The sequence below is a fragment of the Ruditapes philippinarum genome, unplaced genomic scaffold, assembly GCF_026571515.1.
Source record: "Ruditapes philippinarum isolate M1 unplaced genomic scaffold, ASM2657151v2 ctg2852_1_1_1_1, whole genome shotgun sequence".
Taxonomy (NCBI): Eukaryota; Metazoa; Mollusca; class Bivalvia; order Venerida; family Veneridae; genus Ruditapes; species Ruditapes philippinarum.
In genome coordinates, this window is record NW_026867301.1 from 38,912 (window position 1) to 57,937 (window position 19,026).

Genomic DNA, 19,026 nt, shown 5'->3' on the forward strand with positions numbered 1-19,026 from the left:
GCCTGATATGAGATAAAAGAACCTAACCCCTTTTAATGTTTTAGATATTTTTGTACATTTGAATTGACATTTGGAAAAAAACATAATTATTTAGCGAATTATCTGAAATTTTACACAAATGTTACTACTTAAAATAGTATAATAAGCCGAAAATAAATTTCCTTTTCCTGGATAAAAAAAACCTCAGTGGAGTCCCTTTATAACTAAAGCTGGCCAGTTACGTACATTCAATCAGTCGGCTAAGTTCAGCATATTTCTGGTACTTAATTTAATGATAAACTAAGAAGTAGTTTACTATTTAAACGGTATAAAATTAGCATATACTTATTATATGAAGAAACAGAAAAACAAAACTAGGCAGCCACTTGAACTCGTGACGGGGATGTCATTACATGTAGATGTATTGGGTGAACATTCTGATATATCACCCACGGTGGGATGTGATACTGATGAATTGACAATCTAATAAAAATAACGTTAAAGGTGTAATAAATACCAACTAGTTTTACCCTCAGCCAACTGATACCTAGCTACTGGACCAGTTCATGCCATCTTCCGTGCAGTCTGATCATGGTATAACAGCCTCCGGAATAAGTTTGCAAATCCGGAATTTTCGCAAACTCAACTACCCTTTTTAACATAGTTTCAATACAAAAAGTTAAATTAAACAGTAATTTGGATACAAATAGACGATTATTGGCCGTTTATATGGCCCTCCATGGGTTTTTTACAATTCTCCCACGGGGTTTTACGTGTCCCACTGGGGCTTCAGTGGCGTTTAAACCCCATTTTCTTAAAGTGGGAGAATAAAATCGTGGGAGAGAAAAGAAATTCAAACATTTCTTTAAAACACGATCGATGGTTTTGTCAAAACCAAACGATTGACATGGTCAGATGTAAAACCAAGCGTGATAAGGGCTTTACACAAGACAATGGTAGTTATGGAGCAATACCTAACAACGATGTGCTTGTATGCAGTAAGTATCAATTTTAAGTAGTCAATAAAAATAGCGGTTTAATACTTATTTACAATTATTCAAAGCTATTTATATATAAGCAAGGACTAATTAACAACAATAATTTATTATTTACTTTAGTTTATTTACAACAATGATTCAATATATGTAAGGCATTGAACAATTAAAATTTTATTATCGTTTTAAAATAAAAGACTTTTACAAAGTATAAGATACCATTTGGTTAAAGTGGATTGATCTACACTGGGCATATGTTTTCCATAAGTGTTTCAAATATTGATTAAAAACATTAGGAATGTTTCATTTGGATATCCGTATAAAATAAATCTTGGCAAAAAATATTGTTAAAGTTCTAAGTGATTTAGTATCAACATTTATATGATTAATAAATTATAATTCGTTATAAAACATTTTATTGTCTGTTAATTAATCATATATGTCTAATCATGTATCTTACACTTGCCAACAACATCCATACATAATTCTTTCGTAGGTTTTTTGGTTTTTATGCTACTACTTTATACTTTCAACGTAATTATTTATTGTATTTCATACATTCCATAATAGACCAATTCCCTTTAATAGAAAAACATCACAACACATATTAAATGTCCTAGAAGTCTTTACACGTTCTCTCACAACATCCAGTGACGGTGGCACAATTCTCATTGCTTTTAACATGTCTTACAAAAAGTTAAGTGTCTAAATAAATTTAAAAACAAAATCTTTGCAAAAAAAAGTTCCTCGACCCACACAACATTTTTTTCACTATCTTAAGGAGATTATGGTACACTGCAAATCGTCACACTTTGACTTTACCGAATTTTCTTACCCTGAAACCGAAAATTAAAGAAATATTTAGTGCTTTAAAAACAATAAACACATTGATGTAAATAGTATGGCCAATATTTCTTGATTTCAACATTATTTCAAATGCCTGGAAAATAGTAGTACGTATGTCCATGTGTTAAATATATGGTGTTATAAGTCAGCATTTCGTTTTATTAAGATATCATTTTCAAGGAGTATTTACCAATCTGAATTTAGAATAATTACTTATTTACTTTCTTACAAAGGGTAAAAACATACGTTCCATACTATTTTAGTAAATTCAATGCATCTATTAATAAATTTATACGAATTTATTTAAGTAAGATTGTGTTGGAAGCTATCAGCCTCGGATCCGTTCCTTGTACCAACTAGTACTAAGCAATTAGTGAATTAAGTATCTTGCTCATGTAAACAACGGCTTGTCCTTCCTTGGCGGGGTTTAAACCCACGCAGCCAATAATCCTTAGAATACTTGTCCGACACGTTATCACTATACAATGCCATCACAAATGTATTTAGTGTCCAGCTTTATTTGTCCTCCAATGAAAACGCTGTATTTCTTAAAAATTATGTGTGTTAATTTTCATAAAAGAACAAAAAATGATACTATATTGAAATCCGTTCATAGTCACCTTCTATTTTTCATAGTGCTTCATAGTACTGCGTATTGACGTAATCAAGGGCCAAATAAAGCTTGACACTAAATATGTTAGTGTTCATCCTTAGCTGTTCTACAGAAATTAGAAACATTCTCCTGTCGCTATCGCTCCCGTCGAAGTTTCTAATTTCTGTAGAACAGCACGAATGAACACTAACTTATACTAAGAGCATGTTTGACGATTATCACCTACGATGATGTAGTCTGAATATGAATAAGTAAAGAAAAGATAGTTAAGCACTACATGTTAGCATTACAATTTATTCAGCGAAATCAATGTTTTGCTTAATTGTTTAAATGACAGCATACTTATAACAAAGTGGTAGAACCACTAATCTTGTGCCATGCTGATTTGTTGGACAATATTCATAACGGATCACATTTGTAACACGTGTGTTACAATTTGTTACAAAAGGGATTGCATTCGTAGCAAGTGGAATGTGTATCAAATGTGATTGTCCAAAACAGGGGTTGATATAAGAATCATATTTGTAACAGACTATGATTTTCACTGACAATTTACAGTACAGAACTATAATCATCATCGTCGTAATTATATTTCTTTGACATATTTGATAACGTAGTTGCCTTGATGTTTTGGTTTGCGGGTTCCCTGGTTCAAGTCTTGGTTTAAAATATAAATACCTTCAATATTAATGACAATTGATGCTACTCACATAACTTTAATCAAGAGATTTCCAAGATCAAATATTGCAATAATTTAGTAAAAAAACAACATAATCTCGAATCATGGGCCTTTAAAGGTAACCTCTAACTGCGATTCAAAATACATGATTGTATTAAGCTCCAAATGAATATTTTCAGTAGATTTAAAGATTATTAATCCATGCACACCTTTAACCAAGAACTTGCGTCATTCCAAATTAACGTCAGAGTAATGGGCCTTCGATAGTGTTCTCCAATTATAACCACAAAGACCTGCATATTTTTTTTCATCTAATACTTTCTTTAGTCTTGAACATTGACGTTGTCAGGAAAACATTAACAAAGATTTTTTTCTAACTTCAAAAAGGACCATAATTAAGTTAAAATCGATGTCAGAGTAATTGGCCCTGGACAATTATTTCGTAAGTGGTTGTTGAAAAAACGATGTTGTTCAAGAAGTTAAACTTTAAAGGCAGATGATGCCTCAGAAATTCATATATAATTTGTCTTTTTGTCTTTACAAATGTCAAGCATTTAGATAATGCTTTAATAATGGATTTAGAACATTAATGATATAAAACAGCTGAAGAAAGTTGAAGATACAGTAATGTGAAGCAAATGTTGCAAAATGTAAACAAGTAGCATTATGACTTCCATACAAATACCCGTTCACTATATTCTACCAATTGCCAAGAGAATAGAAACAGAAAAAAAGTTCATGTTTACGACAAACCAGAATTTCTTCGAAAACTATAATGATATACCAAAAATAGTTTTTCATAAATAAAATTGATAGTATTCCTGGGGCCTGCTGAGCCTTAAATCAAATTGTTAACCGAAAAAAAAACAAATAGTAATATAACGCCCTGGGTTTGGGATGACATGGCGGCAACTATGACAGCAACAACAGCAACAACAACTACCTACCGCTATTCAGGCCAATATTACCAGAGCAATACAATAAGTATAGTAAAAAATTACTTTTCCTCAAGATCGGTATAGCCCTCTTGATCTGTAATTAAAAATAGAAAAATCAGTATTCCGCAGAATCAATTTGCATTTGCGCATGTTGAATTATTCAAGCTATTAAAATATTTTTTTGAGGAATTGCAATTGATTACAATACAAAATCAAATAACAAATGACAAGGTTTGTGAAATAAAAACAGATTTTGAAACGTTTTGGGTTAGCTATTTGGACCTTTCGGACAATGCACCATTGTATGGGACACTTCAGACCATATTGAACGTAAAATACGGTGCTTCCATTACCACGCTAAATAACTTTAATTTATTAGTCCATCTTTAAATCTTGATGAAACCATTCGTCACTTTTAGGGAGTTTTAAAAATAATTACTGACTGAATAGCACAAGGTAAGGCCAATATCAAACGGTCCTGAAGATGCCTATTATCATAGAACATTCATAAAATAAGCAATGTTTTAAACATGGTATAACCACAAAGAACCTAAAGTAACAATTACGTGTACGATAAATATAAATCGTCATTTTTCTTGCCACAACGTTGGTCCTTTATCATTTTTTACTTTCGAAATGTTATACTTAGAAAAAGTGTAAATAAAATGTATTTTCTGTTCATAATAAAGTCTTCTTACCTTTCTTTCTGTTTCTATGGGGTCTGAAAAAAATAGATGTTAAATAAAGATATAAATAAAGGAATGAAGGATTAATTAAATAATTAAATTCATATATACAAATACCAGTCATATGTTTGCGCATACAGTTTCAATTCATAAGTTTGCGCATACAGTTTCAAATCATAAGTTTAGGTATACAAATTCAATTCATAAGATTGCGCATACGATTTCAAATAATAAGTTTGAGCATACAAATTTCAATTATAGGTTTTCGGATACAGATTCAAATAACACGTTTGATTTTACGAATTCAATTTATCAGATTTGGCATAGGCATACAATTTACAATCATTAATTTGGACATACAGATACCAGTTATGTTTATAGACTTAGAAATTCCATACCTGAACCAAATTTAAGCGTTCGGCAAATACATTCATTAAATGTCATTAAACATGATTCCTAGACAATTTCTATCACATTTGAGTCGAATGTAAGCATTCCTCTTATGAATTCATTAAGGGCTATTAAATATTCAGACAATTATTTATTTATCAGATAAAAGGATTTTCTTACAGTTCAAGATCGTCATACTCCTTATCATTATTCTGACCTGAAAAATATGTCAAACTCTAAAATAAGTCGTAAAAAACATTTTTTTTTAATTTTTAAAAAGTTACTAAGATATGAAAAAGTTATACTAAGTATCGTGTGAATATATTAGCATAAATCATAATATTCAATTTTATTTCATTTCGCTTTCTGTTGATTGATATAATACATAATGAACACTATAAACTACGTTTTGCATCGCTCAATATGCTAAATGGACTTGTTTGTCTTTCAAGTTCATCATGTAAGAGGAAAACTATATCAAATTAGCTGATCACGTTGCATAGAAATAGGTTATCATTATCTTATTTTATTAGTTAATTGCAAACTGGTAAACCGGTTAGGTCCTTCGATCAGCGAATTATGAGATTTATTTAATAAATAAAAACACAAAAAGACACAGAAAAAATCTAAATAAGAAATAATATTGACTAAAATGCAAACAGTGAACACCATGATCAGTTGACTTACTTCTTGGTCTAAGTGTTGTGTTGTAGTATATAGAAAGGAATCTTTCTTTGATCCTTGATGCCATCGGCCTTGGTCGTCTCGGAACCTCGGCCTGCCTTTGACTACTGTTTGTGTTACTTGTACTTAATTAAAGAAAATGTTCCCATGTATTAAAGCAGCAAGCTAAAATTCATGCTGATTTTAATGGCACATTTTCATGGCAAAAATGTATTTAAATGAAGTGAAAAAGAAGGTAAATTGCACATTGCAAACGGTACTAATAACTCACGTATATTAATAAAAAAAGCGGTTAAAATAACCTTTTCTATTTAAGTAAGGCAGTAGCAATATGATGATAAATACTGCAAAATCAAGCATTAATCGCAGAAATATCATGTGAATTATTACTTGAATCGTTTCTAAATATCTAGGTATAATCATTATTCTCTTGAATTTGGAGCTAGATTCCAAAAATTCTTAAAAGGTGAAAGTTGTTATTACTAAATGAAGAAACATATAAAATGTGTTATTGTGTGTAGAATTTCTTAAATCTAAAAATAGAAGAATATCCGTTTTTTAATGTATAACGTCGTAATAACTCTCTAATTGTTTTGGCGAAAAATTCCAAATGGTCTCAAAAGAAATAGTTACTGGTACTTACGGAAGCGTCCTGGTGCCAATTTAACATGTTCTATAAAAAAGATAACTCTTACGTAGGACTTTGTAACTCCTACGTAGGACTTGACGTAGGAGATAATAAAAACCTAATTAGGAGTTTAAAACTCCTACGTAGGACTAATTAAGTCCTACGTAGGACTTTATTAGTCCTACGCAGGACTTTATAACTCCTACGTAGGAGATATAAATAACCTAATTAGGAGCTTTAAAGTCCTACAAAGGACTTACAAACTCCTACGTATGATTTTATAACTCAAACGCAGGAGTTTAAAAAGCCTGATAAGGAGTTTATAACTCCTACGTAGGACTTAACAAGTCCTACGTAGGACTTTATAACTCCTACGTAGAAGATAAAAAAACCTAATTAGGAGTTTTAAAGTCCCACGTAGGAGTTTAAAAGTCCTACGTAGGAGTTTATAACTCCTACGTAGGACTTTATAAGTGTTCTTCTACGTAGGCGTTATAAAGTCCTACTCAGGAGTTATAAACTCCTAATTAGGCTTTTTATCTCCTACGTAGGAGTTACAAAGTCCTACGTAGGACTCACAAAGTCCTACGTAGGAGTTAAAAAGTCCTACGTAGGAGTTATAAAGTCCTACGTAGGAGTTATAAAGTCCTACGTAGGAGTTACTAGGTCCTACGTAGGATTTAAAAAATCCTACGTAGGAGTTTTAAACTTCTAATTAGGCTTTTTTATCTCCTACGTAGAACTTATAAAGTCCTACGTAGGAGTTACAAAGTCCTACATAGGAGTTTAAAAGTCCTACGTAGGACTTAAAAAGTTCTACGTAGGACTTATAAAGTCCTACGTAGGAGTTATAAACTCCTAATCAGGTTTTTTATATCTCCTACATAGGAGTTATTTTTTTTTATAGAACATGTTAAACTGGCACCAGGACGCTTCCGTAGGTACAAAATACATAAATATGTTCCGGTATTAAGAATTTCTCAAAAGTAAAAGAGGTGTAGTTATGTCATGTTTTAAGCCGTGATTACTCTACTCAGTAAATTGGCGACTTTTATTTAGAAGTCAAAATGTTCTCCATAATATAATACATTAGACACAGGAACGCTTTTGTGATTGGTCAGCAGGAATTTACTATAAATAGAATTACTATTTTTATAAATAGAATCACTGGTTAGTAGAAATATATTATAAATAGAATCACTATGACTATAAATAGAATCATTATGACTATAAATAGAATCACTATGTTTTCGTTGCTATGACTTATATAAAACAATGCTGGTCCTGATTCGAAATTACCTGATTCAAAATTACAAATTTTCTTTCTATCTACAAATAAAATTTGGAAAGTAAAAACAGCTTATATCAAATACAAAACTAAACGTCATCTACAATATTCATGGGTCAAATGCTACTGCAAATTCAAAGTGTGCTTGGAGTAAATCCTACCTTGATTGTCTCCTTTTCATGACGTATATGGTAATTAATACACTTAACACAGCAGTTAACGCGACTGTTCCTATCATTGACAAGCTTAATGCAATCTCTGAGATGATTACACCAGATGGCTTGTCACATGGTACAACTAAAATTATATCCAAAAATAAAGTTTGTTTAGAACATTTATTTAGAAACTATCAAGGAATTCATATTTTGTCAGAAGTTACTTTTGAAATGCATGTTATCTGAAATACTAACTGGAGGAGCATCTAAGGGCCTTTTTACCAAAGGTACCAGTGAAGCCAGATTTTTATGCATGTCATCTTAAATACTACACAAAGGAGCACACAAGAGTCTTTTTTCCAGATAAGCCAGATTTTGAGTTGTGAACTTTATCAAATAATGAAAAATCAAAAGACAGACAAATAGGGGTAATATCTTTGTCTCGCTTTTGTTGTGTGTAAAACGTTATAATTTATAAATACGAGCTTTAAAAGCATACCGCTGTTTTTATCAATCAACTTGTATAAATATACTTAAAAGCAATTGCGCCCTAATGAGACTTGTCCGGAAACTTGCCTTGTCCGGGAACTGGTTGGCAAGCAGTATATTTATATCAAATGTTTGTGTAATGTAGTTTTCTATGTCTCAAAAAGACGATGTTGGTTTGTATGCAACATTTCCTTAAAAATAACCTTAAATTGCTGGTATCTTTTCTATGGTATCATTTAATCTTACTTTATTATGAACAACGCGGATCAATCTTACTTTATTGTGAACAACGCGGACCGTCTCCGTGGTCGAGAGGTTAGAGTTGATGACTTCTATTCCAGTTACCTCTCTGGCGTGGGTTCGATCCCCGGGAGATGCTTTGGTAGTTTAGCGCGGAGAAAGGTAGTCTAGTACTGGTGTAACTCTCCAAGAACGATGGTTAGGAAACTACCCGCCTATATGACTGAAATACTGTTGGGAAAAGGCGTAAAATGAAACAAACAAACAAACAAAACAAACGAACAACGCGGTGTTTCATTTTCATTTTCATTCGGTCACTATGGCGGTGGGTCCTTACAATAACAGTCTTATATTTTCTGCAGCATATTTTAACGTACAAGCTATTGAATGTATTCTGTTTAAGTTTTATCTACATCTTAAATTAATGATGAAATGGTGTCACCTCTGTCACACTTCTTTTTGTCTCCTGTCCAGTTATCAACGCAACCATCTGAACAGTTGCCTGACATTTTGACTTCCGAGTTAAACTTCTTGCAATGACATGGATCTGCGCAGTCGAACCCGCAAACATTCGGAAGGCAATCTAAGAATTGTGTCATAGATAATGAAAGCTCTGTTATAAGTTTCTTATTAGTTTCAGATGCAACATATTTTGTTGTTGTTGTTGCTGTTGTTTTGTTTTTCTCTTTTAGTTTTTTTTAAATTTTCAAATAAATGGCTGTACATGTGTTGTTGCGTTCATTAAACAACCTTTAGTCAAAAAGCCAAAACATAGAATTTGAAGAATTTACTTCTCCCTTATTAAGTAAGCGAGCAGACGAACACAAATTGTACAAAACAACATGAACAACAAACAAGACGATTCATGACAACAGATCGGTGTGATCTATCACTTATAATGTGGAGATATTCAACTTTGATATTGGATACAGTTTTTGGTCTTTTGTGTTAGGTGGTAAAATGATTTACTTATTGGGGTACATAGCTAGACCCTATCTCTGTCCAAAAATCCTGAAATGAGGGCCTGCAGTATGGTTTATTATTTATTAAAATGAAGAAATAATTAAGACTGTACCTCCTAGAATTTGAACCTCACAGAGGGTTAATGGTTTAATAGCATTTTCCACTTTCACAAATCGAGCAGTGACATCTATTGAAATGTTCGTCTTCGCTACCGCTGGTACCGAATTATTATCCTTATAGACTGGAATCCAGTCACGTGAGTTATTAGATAACAGTATCGTGAAGCCTTTAATATCGTAGAAAATTACGATTAGAAATAACATAATTATATTATTATATAAAATGCATTACAGAATTAGTTTTTCGAAAGTTAAATATGATTCATATTTGCTTTTTATAAGGCCTTTTAATTTTCTACAATTCCTTGATTTCTTAGTTTGTCCAAGGTGCAATTATTACCCAACAGTTAGAAACAAAATTAGTTTAGCAATTACATGTATTTGGAAAATTACCTTTTAGAACCATCAAATTAAAACTTAAGAGAACTCCGTGTGAAGCATAAAGGATAGTTTTACTAATCAAACTAGACAGTTCAAACTTGAAAGTGCAAAGTATAAGATATTACTTTTAAACATGGTATTAACACCCAAATCCGCCATTTATTTCTTTTGTCCTAATTTAAGTATTTCCGCGGGTTAAAATCTCATCAGAGGTAAGTTGTGACTTTTTCCTTTAGCAAGAAACTTACACTTATTGAATAGTACTGGTTAGTTCCAGAAACAAATTCAGTAATGTGTCTATACATGCTATACGCATATATATAAACTAAAACTGAAACTATATAAATAGCTTTCAACATACTAAAACTAACATAATTTCTGTATGATTAACTGCATGTTAAACTAATGATAGAGCAACCTAACAGGGTGTAAACAAGAAAATCAGATCACAAAAACATTCCAAAATGTTCCATTCGGACAAAAGTACATTAGGAAAAAGTACAATCATGATAATTTCTGTAATCAAATGTTTTGTTTATGGACTCGTTTTGTTTGATCAGAAATATGTCCGTTTATGGATTTTAATGTTTCGTTTCGCAGATTATCATGGAACACACAAAATGTGTGTATATATGTGTTAAAGTTCTTTAATACAATACATTATAAAATGAACGGAATCTGGTAGACCTGTGGAGGAAAGAAAAACATACTCGCAAATTGGCAAGTGTTACACATGCGCGAGTTATATTCTGAATTTAAGATATGATTATATTAGGAAAACATACCATTTGAATTTGTCGTTGTAATATTCACCCTGTTTATTACAATTATGTGCGCAAGGTCAACACTCCACCAGGGTGTGACGCTACATTTGCCATTTGTTGGGCTACCATCCACGACGACGGATGAATTTTCTCCTCCTTCGATGCTGGGATCTTGATCAGTTCGTCTATTAAACGCTACATTTCGACCTGAAAGAGTATACTTACCTTCACTTCTGTATTATAATGACGCAGTTAACCATTGCGTGTATTTGGAACGTTAAGAGCATCAAAGTATCAAAGAACTACCAATGCACTACTTAAACATTTATATTAATATTCTACAGTTTAACTTTAGATGGGCCCAATGATAAAAATACATCATCTACATTTGCTATCATACTGTCATGCTAGACTTGCATTAGACTGACGGTGCACCACTGGATGTCCGTGGCCCCGTTCAACTGAATAATGTGTGGGTATGCATTCCGAGGACATTACCTACCATTGTTGTTCTGTGTTCCGATTTTTTCTATTATAGTATCATTTTATGTAATATTGACACTTTCTTAACCCATCTGATTGCATGCATTTAAAGATAGATCTGGAAATTATAACTAATAAGGGGACTTCAATTTGTTAGAAATGAGAAGCAGCACAGAAAATAGTGACGATTTCTTGGCCCTTTGATCCCAGTAACTTTCAGTTGACACATACAAGGTAAACGATAAGTCTATGATAAGTCAACGACAGAACGGATAAAATATTTAAGATATAGACATTAGAAAAGATGCAAAAAGTTTCTATGATAAATGAATAACACAATAGAAACAGGTTTGCTTTAAGGCTGAAAACAAACAAAGACACTTATATACACCAATGTGATATACCTTGAAATATTCTGAAGTCACATATCGAAAGTTTTGTTGCTCGTCCACCTAGTCGGAGTCGAACTTGGTTTCCTACCACAGGATTTGTGCAGACGATATTGATGACTTTATTTCGTATGTTGGCATTGTTTTGAAAACATATTGCTTGTTTTGGAACAATGTAATCGTTAAAATCTGTCTTCGTTGCCAGATATTCTGGTACATGCTCAACAGTTATCTTGAACTCTTTAAAATTTTCTGTGAGAATAGATAAAAATCAAAATAACTTTGCATCTGGTCGAAATTTATCCACATGACCAAAGGAATTGTCAATAAATAACTATTAGAATGTGTCGGAAAAGTGCAATTCTTACAAAGAGTTGGGCAGTTGTGGTTTGTTTGTTTGTTTGGTTTTATTTATGTTTTTGTTGTTTTTTTATTTAGATCGTTTTTATATATTGTATCATATTCTTTATCATTGTTTTCAATAATCATTTGTATAACTTATCTGAAAGATGTTACGTATTTAAATCAAACTGACAGTGAAAAATGAGCACAATATCAACTTACGTATGATTTAAGTAATAAATTTGTACGCATAAGAACAAACATACAAAGTTTAGTCTAAAACAAGCAAAAAAAAACTTTTTTTCTTAGATACCCATTTGTGAACTGTTGATTACGATTTCCAGCTCGGTTATGGTGTAGTTATTTGACAACCATATTCTCCACCAGGGTTTGGTCCTTCCGATGTCGACATCAGTGCATGTAGATACATCACCATCTATAGCTAATCTAGAGCTGGTCTTTTTTTCATCCGAATGTTCCGTGAAGACATAATCGACTGCGATGTTTCCTATTAAAAACATGATGTCACGTATGACGCAAGCATTGTTTACAGTGAATACAAAATATTTAATAACTCCGTCACTTAAAGAATATGTTGTTCTGTGAAAGTTTTTTTTTTTTTTTGAGCCAAACAAGAAATTTTAATGGAGAAAAATATCTAAGTAGGGAATAAGGTGCCTAATGAGGAAAAATAAAATTCTCATTATAACTTTGTCATCCCCGTACACAGTATTTGTAGCCCAAAAAAGCCAAATTAAGATCTTGAAACATCTATTAAGGATTTTAAAAATCTAATTCGGAGAATTAAAATCCTTATTTGGACATCGTTATTCCAAATTTATTGAGAAGAAACATAATTCGAATTCATGATGATGATCATAATGGTGATGATTATTTAAGAGGGCAAAAAGATTAAATAGGTATTGTTAATTAGACTTACGGTACTGGCAGCCTGGCCCTGCCCAGTTATGGTCACACCCTGACGAGCATTGCCCGGTAACTTCATCACATTGTATATCATTTTTACAGTGACACCGGAATCTGCAGCCAACACCAAAAAGCTTTTTCCCACATTCTGCGTCTGCAAAATAATAATAATGATTATAATAAAAATGATAGAATGATAGAGTCTAATACTAATAATAATAATAATAATAATGATAATACTTGTAATAATAAATTAAAGACTCCAGGATTTTCGTCTTATTTACAGGACCTATATACATGTATTCATCAAATATAAAATATAGTTCCGCAAACGTTTCATTTTTTTATCGTTTCTTAGTCTTTATGCGCGTTTAACATTATCATTAGAATTAAAATGACCCAATAAAATAACACTTAAACACTATTTGAAGCCAATTGTTATACTAAATTTAATTTCAGTTTCTGTTGCAAGTATTGCAAAAATAAATAATGGCTTCTAATTTAAATGAACAGAATTTTTTTAGTTAAAATTGCATGTATCTTACACAGAAGTGACAATGTCTTAATACTTTCATGTTATATACTGTCTTCATTTTATAGCTTACAATACCCATTAAAACCGGCCTGGTGCTTTTTTTTTAATTTTACTGTTCTGGGCGTTCTTTGAGCATACTGTTGTTTTTTTTTTTAATTAAGTATCGAACTTACACTCACTCAATACCATCTGTTTATGCACAGAGACTTAATTGCGCTAAGAAATAGTAATGTGATAAGTAGCGAAATCAATTTAGTAATCCTTAACCAGTAACTTTATTAGTTTAAATAATTTTACCAAATTATTGAAGCATAAGCAAATGTGTTGTATTTTTACCAAAAATGAAAGTGTTTATAAGTATGGTGTTGAAGCGTTTACAAAACATTTACTGGTTTGATATTTGTTAGCAAATGTTGACGATTACGTAACATAAACATAAATGACATTATGTAGCCAATTTTTTAATTAACGTGTGTAACAGCCACATGCTTGGATGAAAGCCTCAACCCTAATATCAAAATATAAACCCAGTGTGTCTTTTTTTGAGAATGTTATAGGCGTCCGAAGAGAAATGCTGCCTTTGTGGGCGAAAATATACATGTATTTTGAGGCTGCCTATGATGACGGAAGATACTCCGAAACTGGCTAACACTCTTACAGAAAATCAAACTGACTTTTATTATTGGTATCGTACTTTTATCCACAATTAAGGCTTTACTCTATCATTTGTAAACTTTTTCTGATAACAGGCAACATGTTTATGCGAAAGGTGCATAGAAAAAGCTTTTTATTGACACGAGGTACATGTATCAGGACAAACCACGATTTAGTACGAACGAATTTTCCTATGTATGTAAGTAATATGTTTTGTCATTCACTGTTAAGTTTATAGTCGTAGTGTTAATCGTTATATTTTTAGGTAAATAATGTGAAATGGCATTGAATTGGTGAACTCTGTCTGATGTTGAAATTACGTTTACTGTGTGTCATTAAAAAGTGTTTCTTTGATGCACTGATAACTTTTTCCACAAGAAAATATAACAAATGCAAGTTTAAAGGCATATACCATTGTTACATAGGCATAAAGGCGGATTTGAAATCTGTGTAATAGAATTTGAAAGGATTTTAAATCAGCTTAGATCAAAAGCATTTGTGTAAATATGACCACTGTTAACAACACTGCACGTTCCTTTACAATGCTGGAACCGAGATTATTTTACCAGTATAGAGATACATAGTAGCAAGGTTGACTGAACAGGCAGGCTCTGTAGTTATGGCTGACTAACTCGTGATATTCTTAGGTCTTAAAAATATAATGCATTTTACAAATTCAGATATGTACAGTCTTACCAGTGTCAGCATTGTCGGCTCTACAAGTTTTTTTCCCCAATCACATTTCATTTTCTATTAAAAGTAGTATAAGTCGAATATGAAAATTAAATGCACTTCCGCAAAAATTCCCCCAGGTTAATATTTGCAAACAAAATGTGAAATATGACTCCCCTATTTAATGCATATAAAACGTTTTAGAAACGTTCATGTTTTGCAAAATTAGACAAATTCTGTTATATACTAAGAATGAAAAGAATCATTAAAGTTTAACTCAAAATTTCCAAAGGAATTATATACGATCTATTTAAATTTCCTGGCGGACATAAACCAATACCCCACTTTGTTGGCGTTACTATTGCTGTATATAAACCAACTCAATGCATATTTGTAGAAATTAGCCTCCTTTTAACAAAAATGAGGAAGTGGCATGATTTTAAAGTTTGCCCTTAAATAAAAGGGCGGACAACTTATTTTCCCTTTCTCTGAAGAGAAGTTGAATTATTGTGATGCGTGTATGTGGTCGCACGGTCACTTTCTTTAAACATGTCCTCGATGCATGTATGTGGTCGCATGGTCGAAAATCTTTATAAAAATAACATCGCTTTCAAAAAGTGTTGCAAACTCTCAAAAAAAAAAAAAAGATTTAAAAGCATAATAACGAATTTGTTATTTCTGTATAGGAATTTTAAAAGCAAAATAAGGATGTTTTCACTTTTGATTTAGAACTACAACAGGCTAATTAATTAACTTTGATTCTCCAAAATAGAGAAAATTATTCTTTACTCAATGTTGCAACTAATGTACACAAAATTAGGAGCAATAAGCCTAGTTACAAGTTTGTAGCTCTTAATAAGAAGTTTGAAAATCCTATTTAGGAGGAACAAAAATATTTTTGTAGTTTATTAATCAATTAATCAATAAGGAGAAGCTTTAGAAGACTAAATATAAATTAAAAAGCTCAATTGAATTGTGTAACTTCTAATTAGGTTTTTAATACATAAAGAAGAAATTTGGTCACTTAAAGAATTTAAAGAAATTGATTTATTTATAAGACCCTGGCGGGATTCTAACCCACGGGAGTTATAAAGTTGCAAAAGTACGCAAATCAATATTACTTTAAAGGTGTTACATGCACACTATACTTAAATTCAGGATTTTTACATTTTAATTGCAAACAAAAATTACATTTAAAGTGCACTGGTATATGATGTTAAAACTAAAACTTGTGGTCCGACCATTTTGGTTTTTGTAAACTACAGCATCCATGTAAATACTGCAAATTTATTCCTTAATGTTTTGTCTTATGATTGCATTTGACCTTGTATGTGTTTGCATAGAAAACAAACGATAAAATATGATTTAACTAAATGAAACGTATGCAGAATCATAAATTTTGTATTTTTATCATGTGTGATAACAAACCATGAGGGAACTTAATTTTATAATGAATATCGATCTTGCGACATTAAACGCTAGTGTTGCGATATTACCGTTGTGATATTCAGCGGAATTGGTGCGGCAGATGGCGGCAAATGCGACATTGAGCGCGTTACGACATATAACGGTGCCACAAACATGTATGTTGTATACAGAATGAGTTATTGATGATAGTCTGGGTTTACTGTCAAAGGTAAATCTGGCTCAGAAAGAATCTTATTCTATTAATTTAGTCTTTACTTCTATTGTTTTGAAAACGGAAATTTTATAGTGTAACCATGTTATTTCATAAGGAAGGGTTTTGTTCATTTATATATCGTTATGAATGAACTTGTTAAACACAAAGACAAAAATATATAATATGGGTAAAAACATTGTTAGTGTTAAAAACGAGACTAGGAAGTTTGAAAAGTCGAAATCTATTCGTTTACAACGCGGACTAACAATGAATAGCTATTGTTTTGTACAAGGTCTTGTTAATGCATCTTTATGTTTAAACACATAACAAAAATAAAATTTGTAATATTTATAGTTATAGTAGTGATGATGATGATGATGATGATGATGATGAAGTTGATGATGATGATGATGATGAAGTTGATGATGATGATGATGATGAAGTTGATGATGATGATGATGATGAAGATGGTGAAACTGAAGTTAGCCGACTAAGGCGCGCACACTTTATTTACACATAATTATATCTATTTGATAAAACGTTCAGGATTCATATCAAATTTAAAATCTTCGAAAAAATACACAAATTTACACAAATGTGTTAAACTCTTCAAGTTTTAAACAAGTTTGTGACGTTATCCTTTGTCTATTTGTCCATATTCACATAAAATGACAGTTACGGAGTTTTTCTTTGACTTAACAGCAATCCTTACTGAAAAATAATAATAAAATTATGAAAATTTAATATACTCAAAAGCATTTTGACTCTGTTAGTAAATATTCTAGTAGGGAGTTGGCCAGAAGTTGCGGGTTCGAGCAATTAATGAGGATTTTTCTATACCATTATTAGTATCGTTATTTCATTTTTCAATTGCAATCTGTTGTCTCTGTTGTTTTTCTTTCATCGGATACTAACATTATATTTATGCTACGAAAGTAAATAATTTTATAGTGTTAACCTGGGACAAACAATGTTCAGAAAACCTGGGACTTACAATGTTTATATATGAACTATGAAGACAAAAGTACATGTACAAACAAATTAAGACCTCCTACTTTTATACGAACCATCAGTGTGTCAACCTACCAGTATTGTAAAGATCGAAACCTGATCGGAAATCGTATAAACGGGAAAAGTTTTTTTTTTTTTTCCCAAAAAATTTCACGCGCAACCACACCATAAAGATGTCAGCAGTTGCCTCGGTTATGTACATTTCAAAAGTTTGGTTAAATAACATGACTTTTATCGATCGTAACATCTTCATTTTTTCATCTTCAAGGACCATAATGCCCGCTCCAGGTGTCACTACAGTAGAACTGCTGAATATATTATTCATATTATACCCGTAGACTCTTTAAGGAACCCGAATTCGGCCAAAAAGCAAAAAAAAAAAAAAAAAATTGAAAAGTTTGTAACGTTCAAATGAACTAAACAAAAATAGCCGAACAAACACGAACAGGCATTTATTGTTAATTGCAGACTTTTCATCTAGATGCGTCCATCAGTACAGAAAAAAAACTTTTTATGGTTAAATTGAGGCGCGGACAATAGCGGAAAATATGATAAAATTTAATTCTTAAAAACATATATACACTATACTCAAAATAAATTGAAAATGGATATTGTTTTAGGCTACTGTTGGGAAATAAACAGTATAACGCGATGAACGCTTATTTTTCTTGGTCAACAAATTTTGCTATTTTTACTTGCAAAAACTCTTTTTTCTTCAAAATTGTCAAAAAATTTGTATATTATATTTTAGAGCTACGTATACAAGTTATTTAATAATTATTCTATATATAGAGGATATTTGTTTGTTTCAGTGTAAGATCGAAAAATATTTCACCGAGTGAACACCAGATGCAATATTTTCCACGAGTGGCGTAGCCACGAGTGAAAATATAATAGCTGGGGTTCACGAGTGAAATATTATTTGATCTTACATGTAAAACAAACAAATTTTCTGTTTATTTCATGATTTTTTAACGATTTTTACACCATTTTACTGATTTTTGCCGCGTAACGTCATGCTCTTATCTTCATGACGTCATCAAATAATGACGTCACAATGTTGAAGCAAAATATAATTCCATGATTATTTTTAGATTTTAGATGTTTTTCAGCACAACGTTCGTAAATATTTACGAACTACAGTTATCACGTATATTTTTTATTATGATTGACATCATTTCCGCTGAAAAAAACATGCATTAATGATAAATATCTTATTTTTACGCCTTTTTTAGTTCGGCTACTGTGAAATTATATTTGGTAATCATTACTGTGAAATTATTGGAATATAATTAACCGTTATAATTCAGTAATCTACTGCAAAACATGTAATAAAAGTAAAATAATTTTCCTTTACCTGCATTGTAGAAAATCGTGAATATTATAAACACTGTTGATATTATTCGAAATATATCCATCATTTTAATGCTATGATAAACAAGAGCAACTGAAACTGTTTAGCCCGGAAGTTAAATATTTGACTAAATATTTGAATGACTTAAAGAAAATGTATTTGTTTACTTAGTGCACAATGTAAGTTTCCTTATGTACATGT

At 31.5% G+C, this 19,026-nt stretch overlaps 1 protein-coding gene across 1 annotated transcript; it reads right to left on the reverse strand.

Annotated features, from left to right (window-relative positions):
• Positions 1–4,083: 4,083 nt before the first annotated feature.
• On the reverse strand, positions 4,084–18,965 carry LOC132735607 (uncharacterized). Its single transcript, XM_060722582.1, has 12 exons — positions 18,829–18,965; positions 12,992–13,132; positions 12,365–12,559; positions 11,725–11,961; positions 10,859–11,044; positions 9,686–9,859; positions 9,053–9,193; positions 7,888–8,023; positions 5,814–5,935; positions 5,307–5,343; positions 4,749–4,771; positions 4,084–4,144 (listed from the first exon to the last, which is right to left on the reverse strand). Exons 1-12 carry the CDS (start codon positions 18,890–18,892, stop codon positions 4,110–4,112), a joined length of 1,491 nt encoding a protein of 496 aa, XP_060578565.1. The 5' UTR covers positions 18,893–18,965; the 3' UTR covers positions 4,084–4,109.
• Positions 18,966–19,026: the final 61 nt, after the last annotated feature.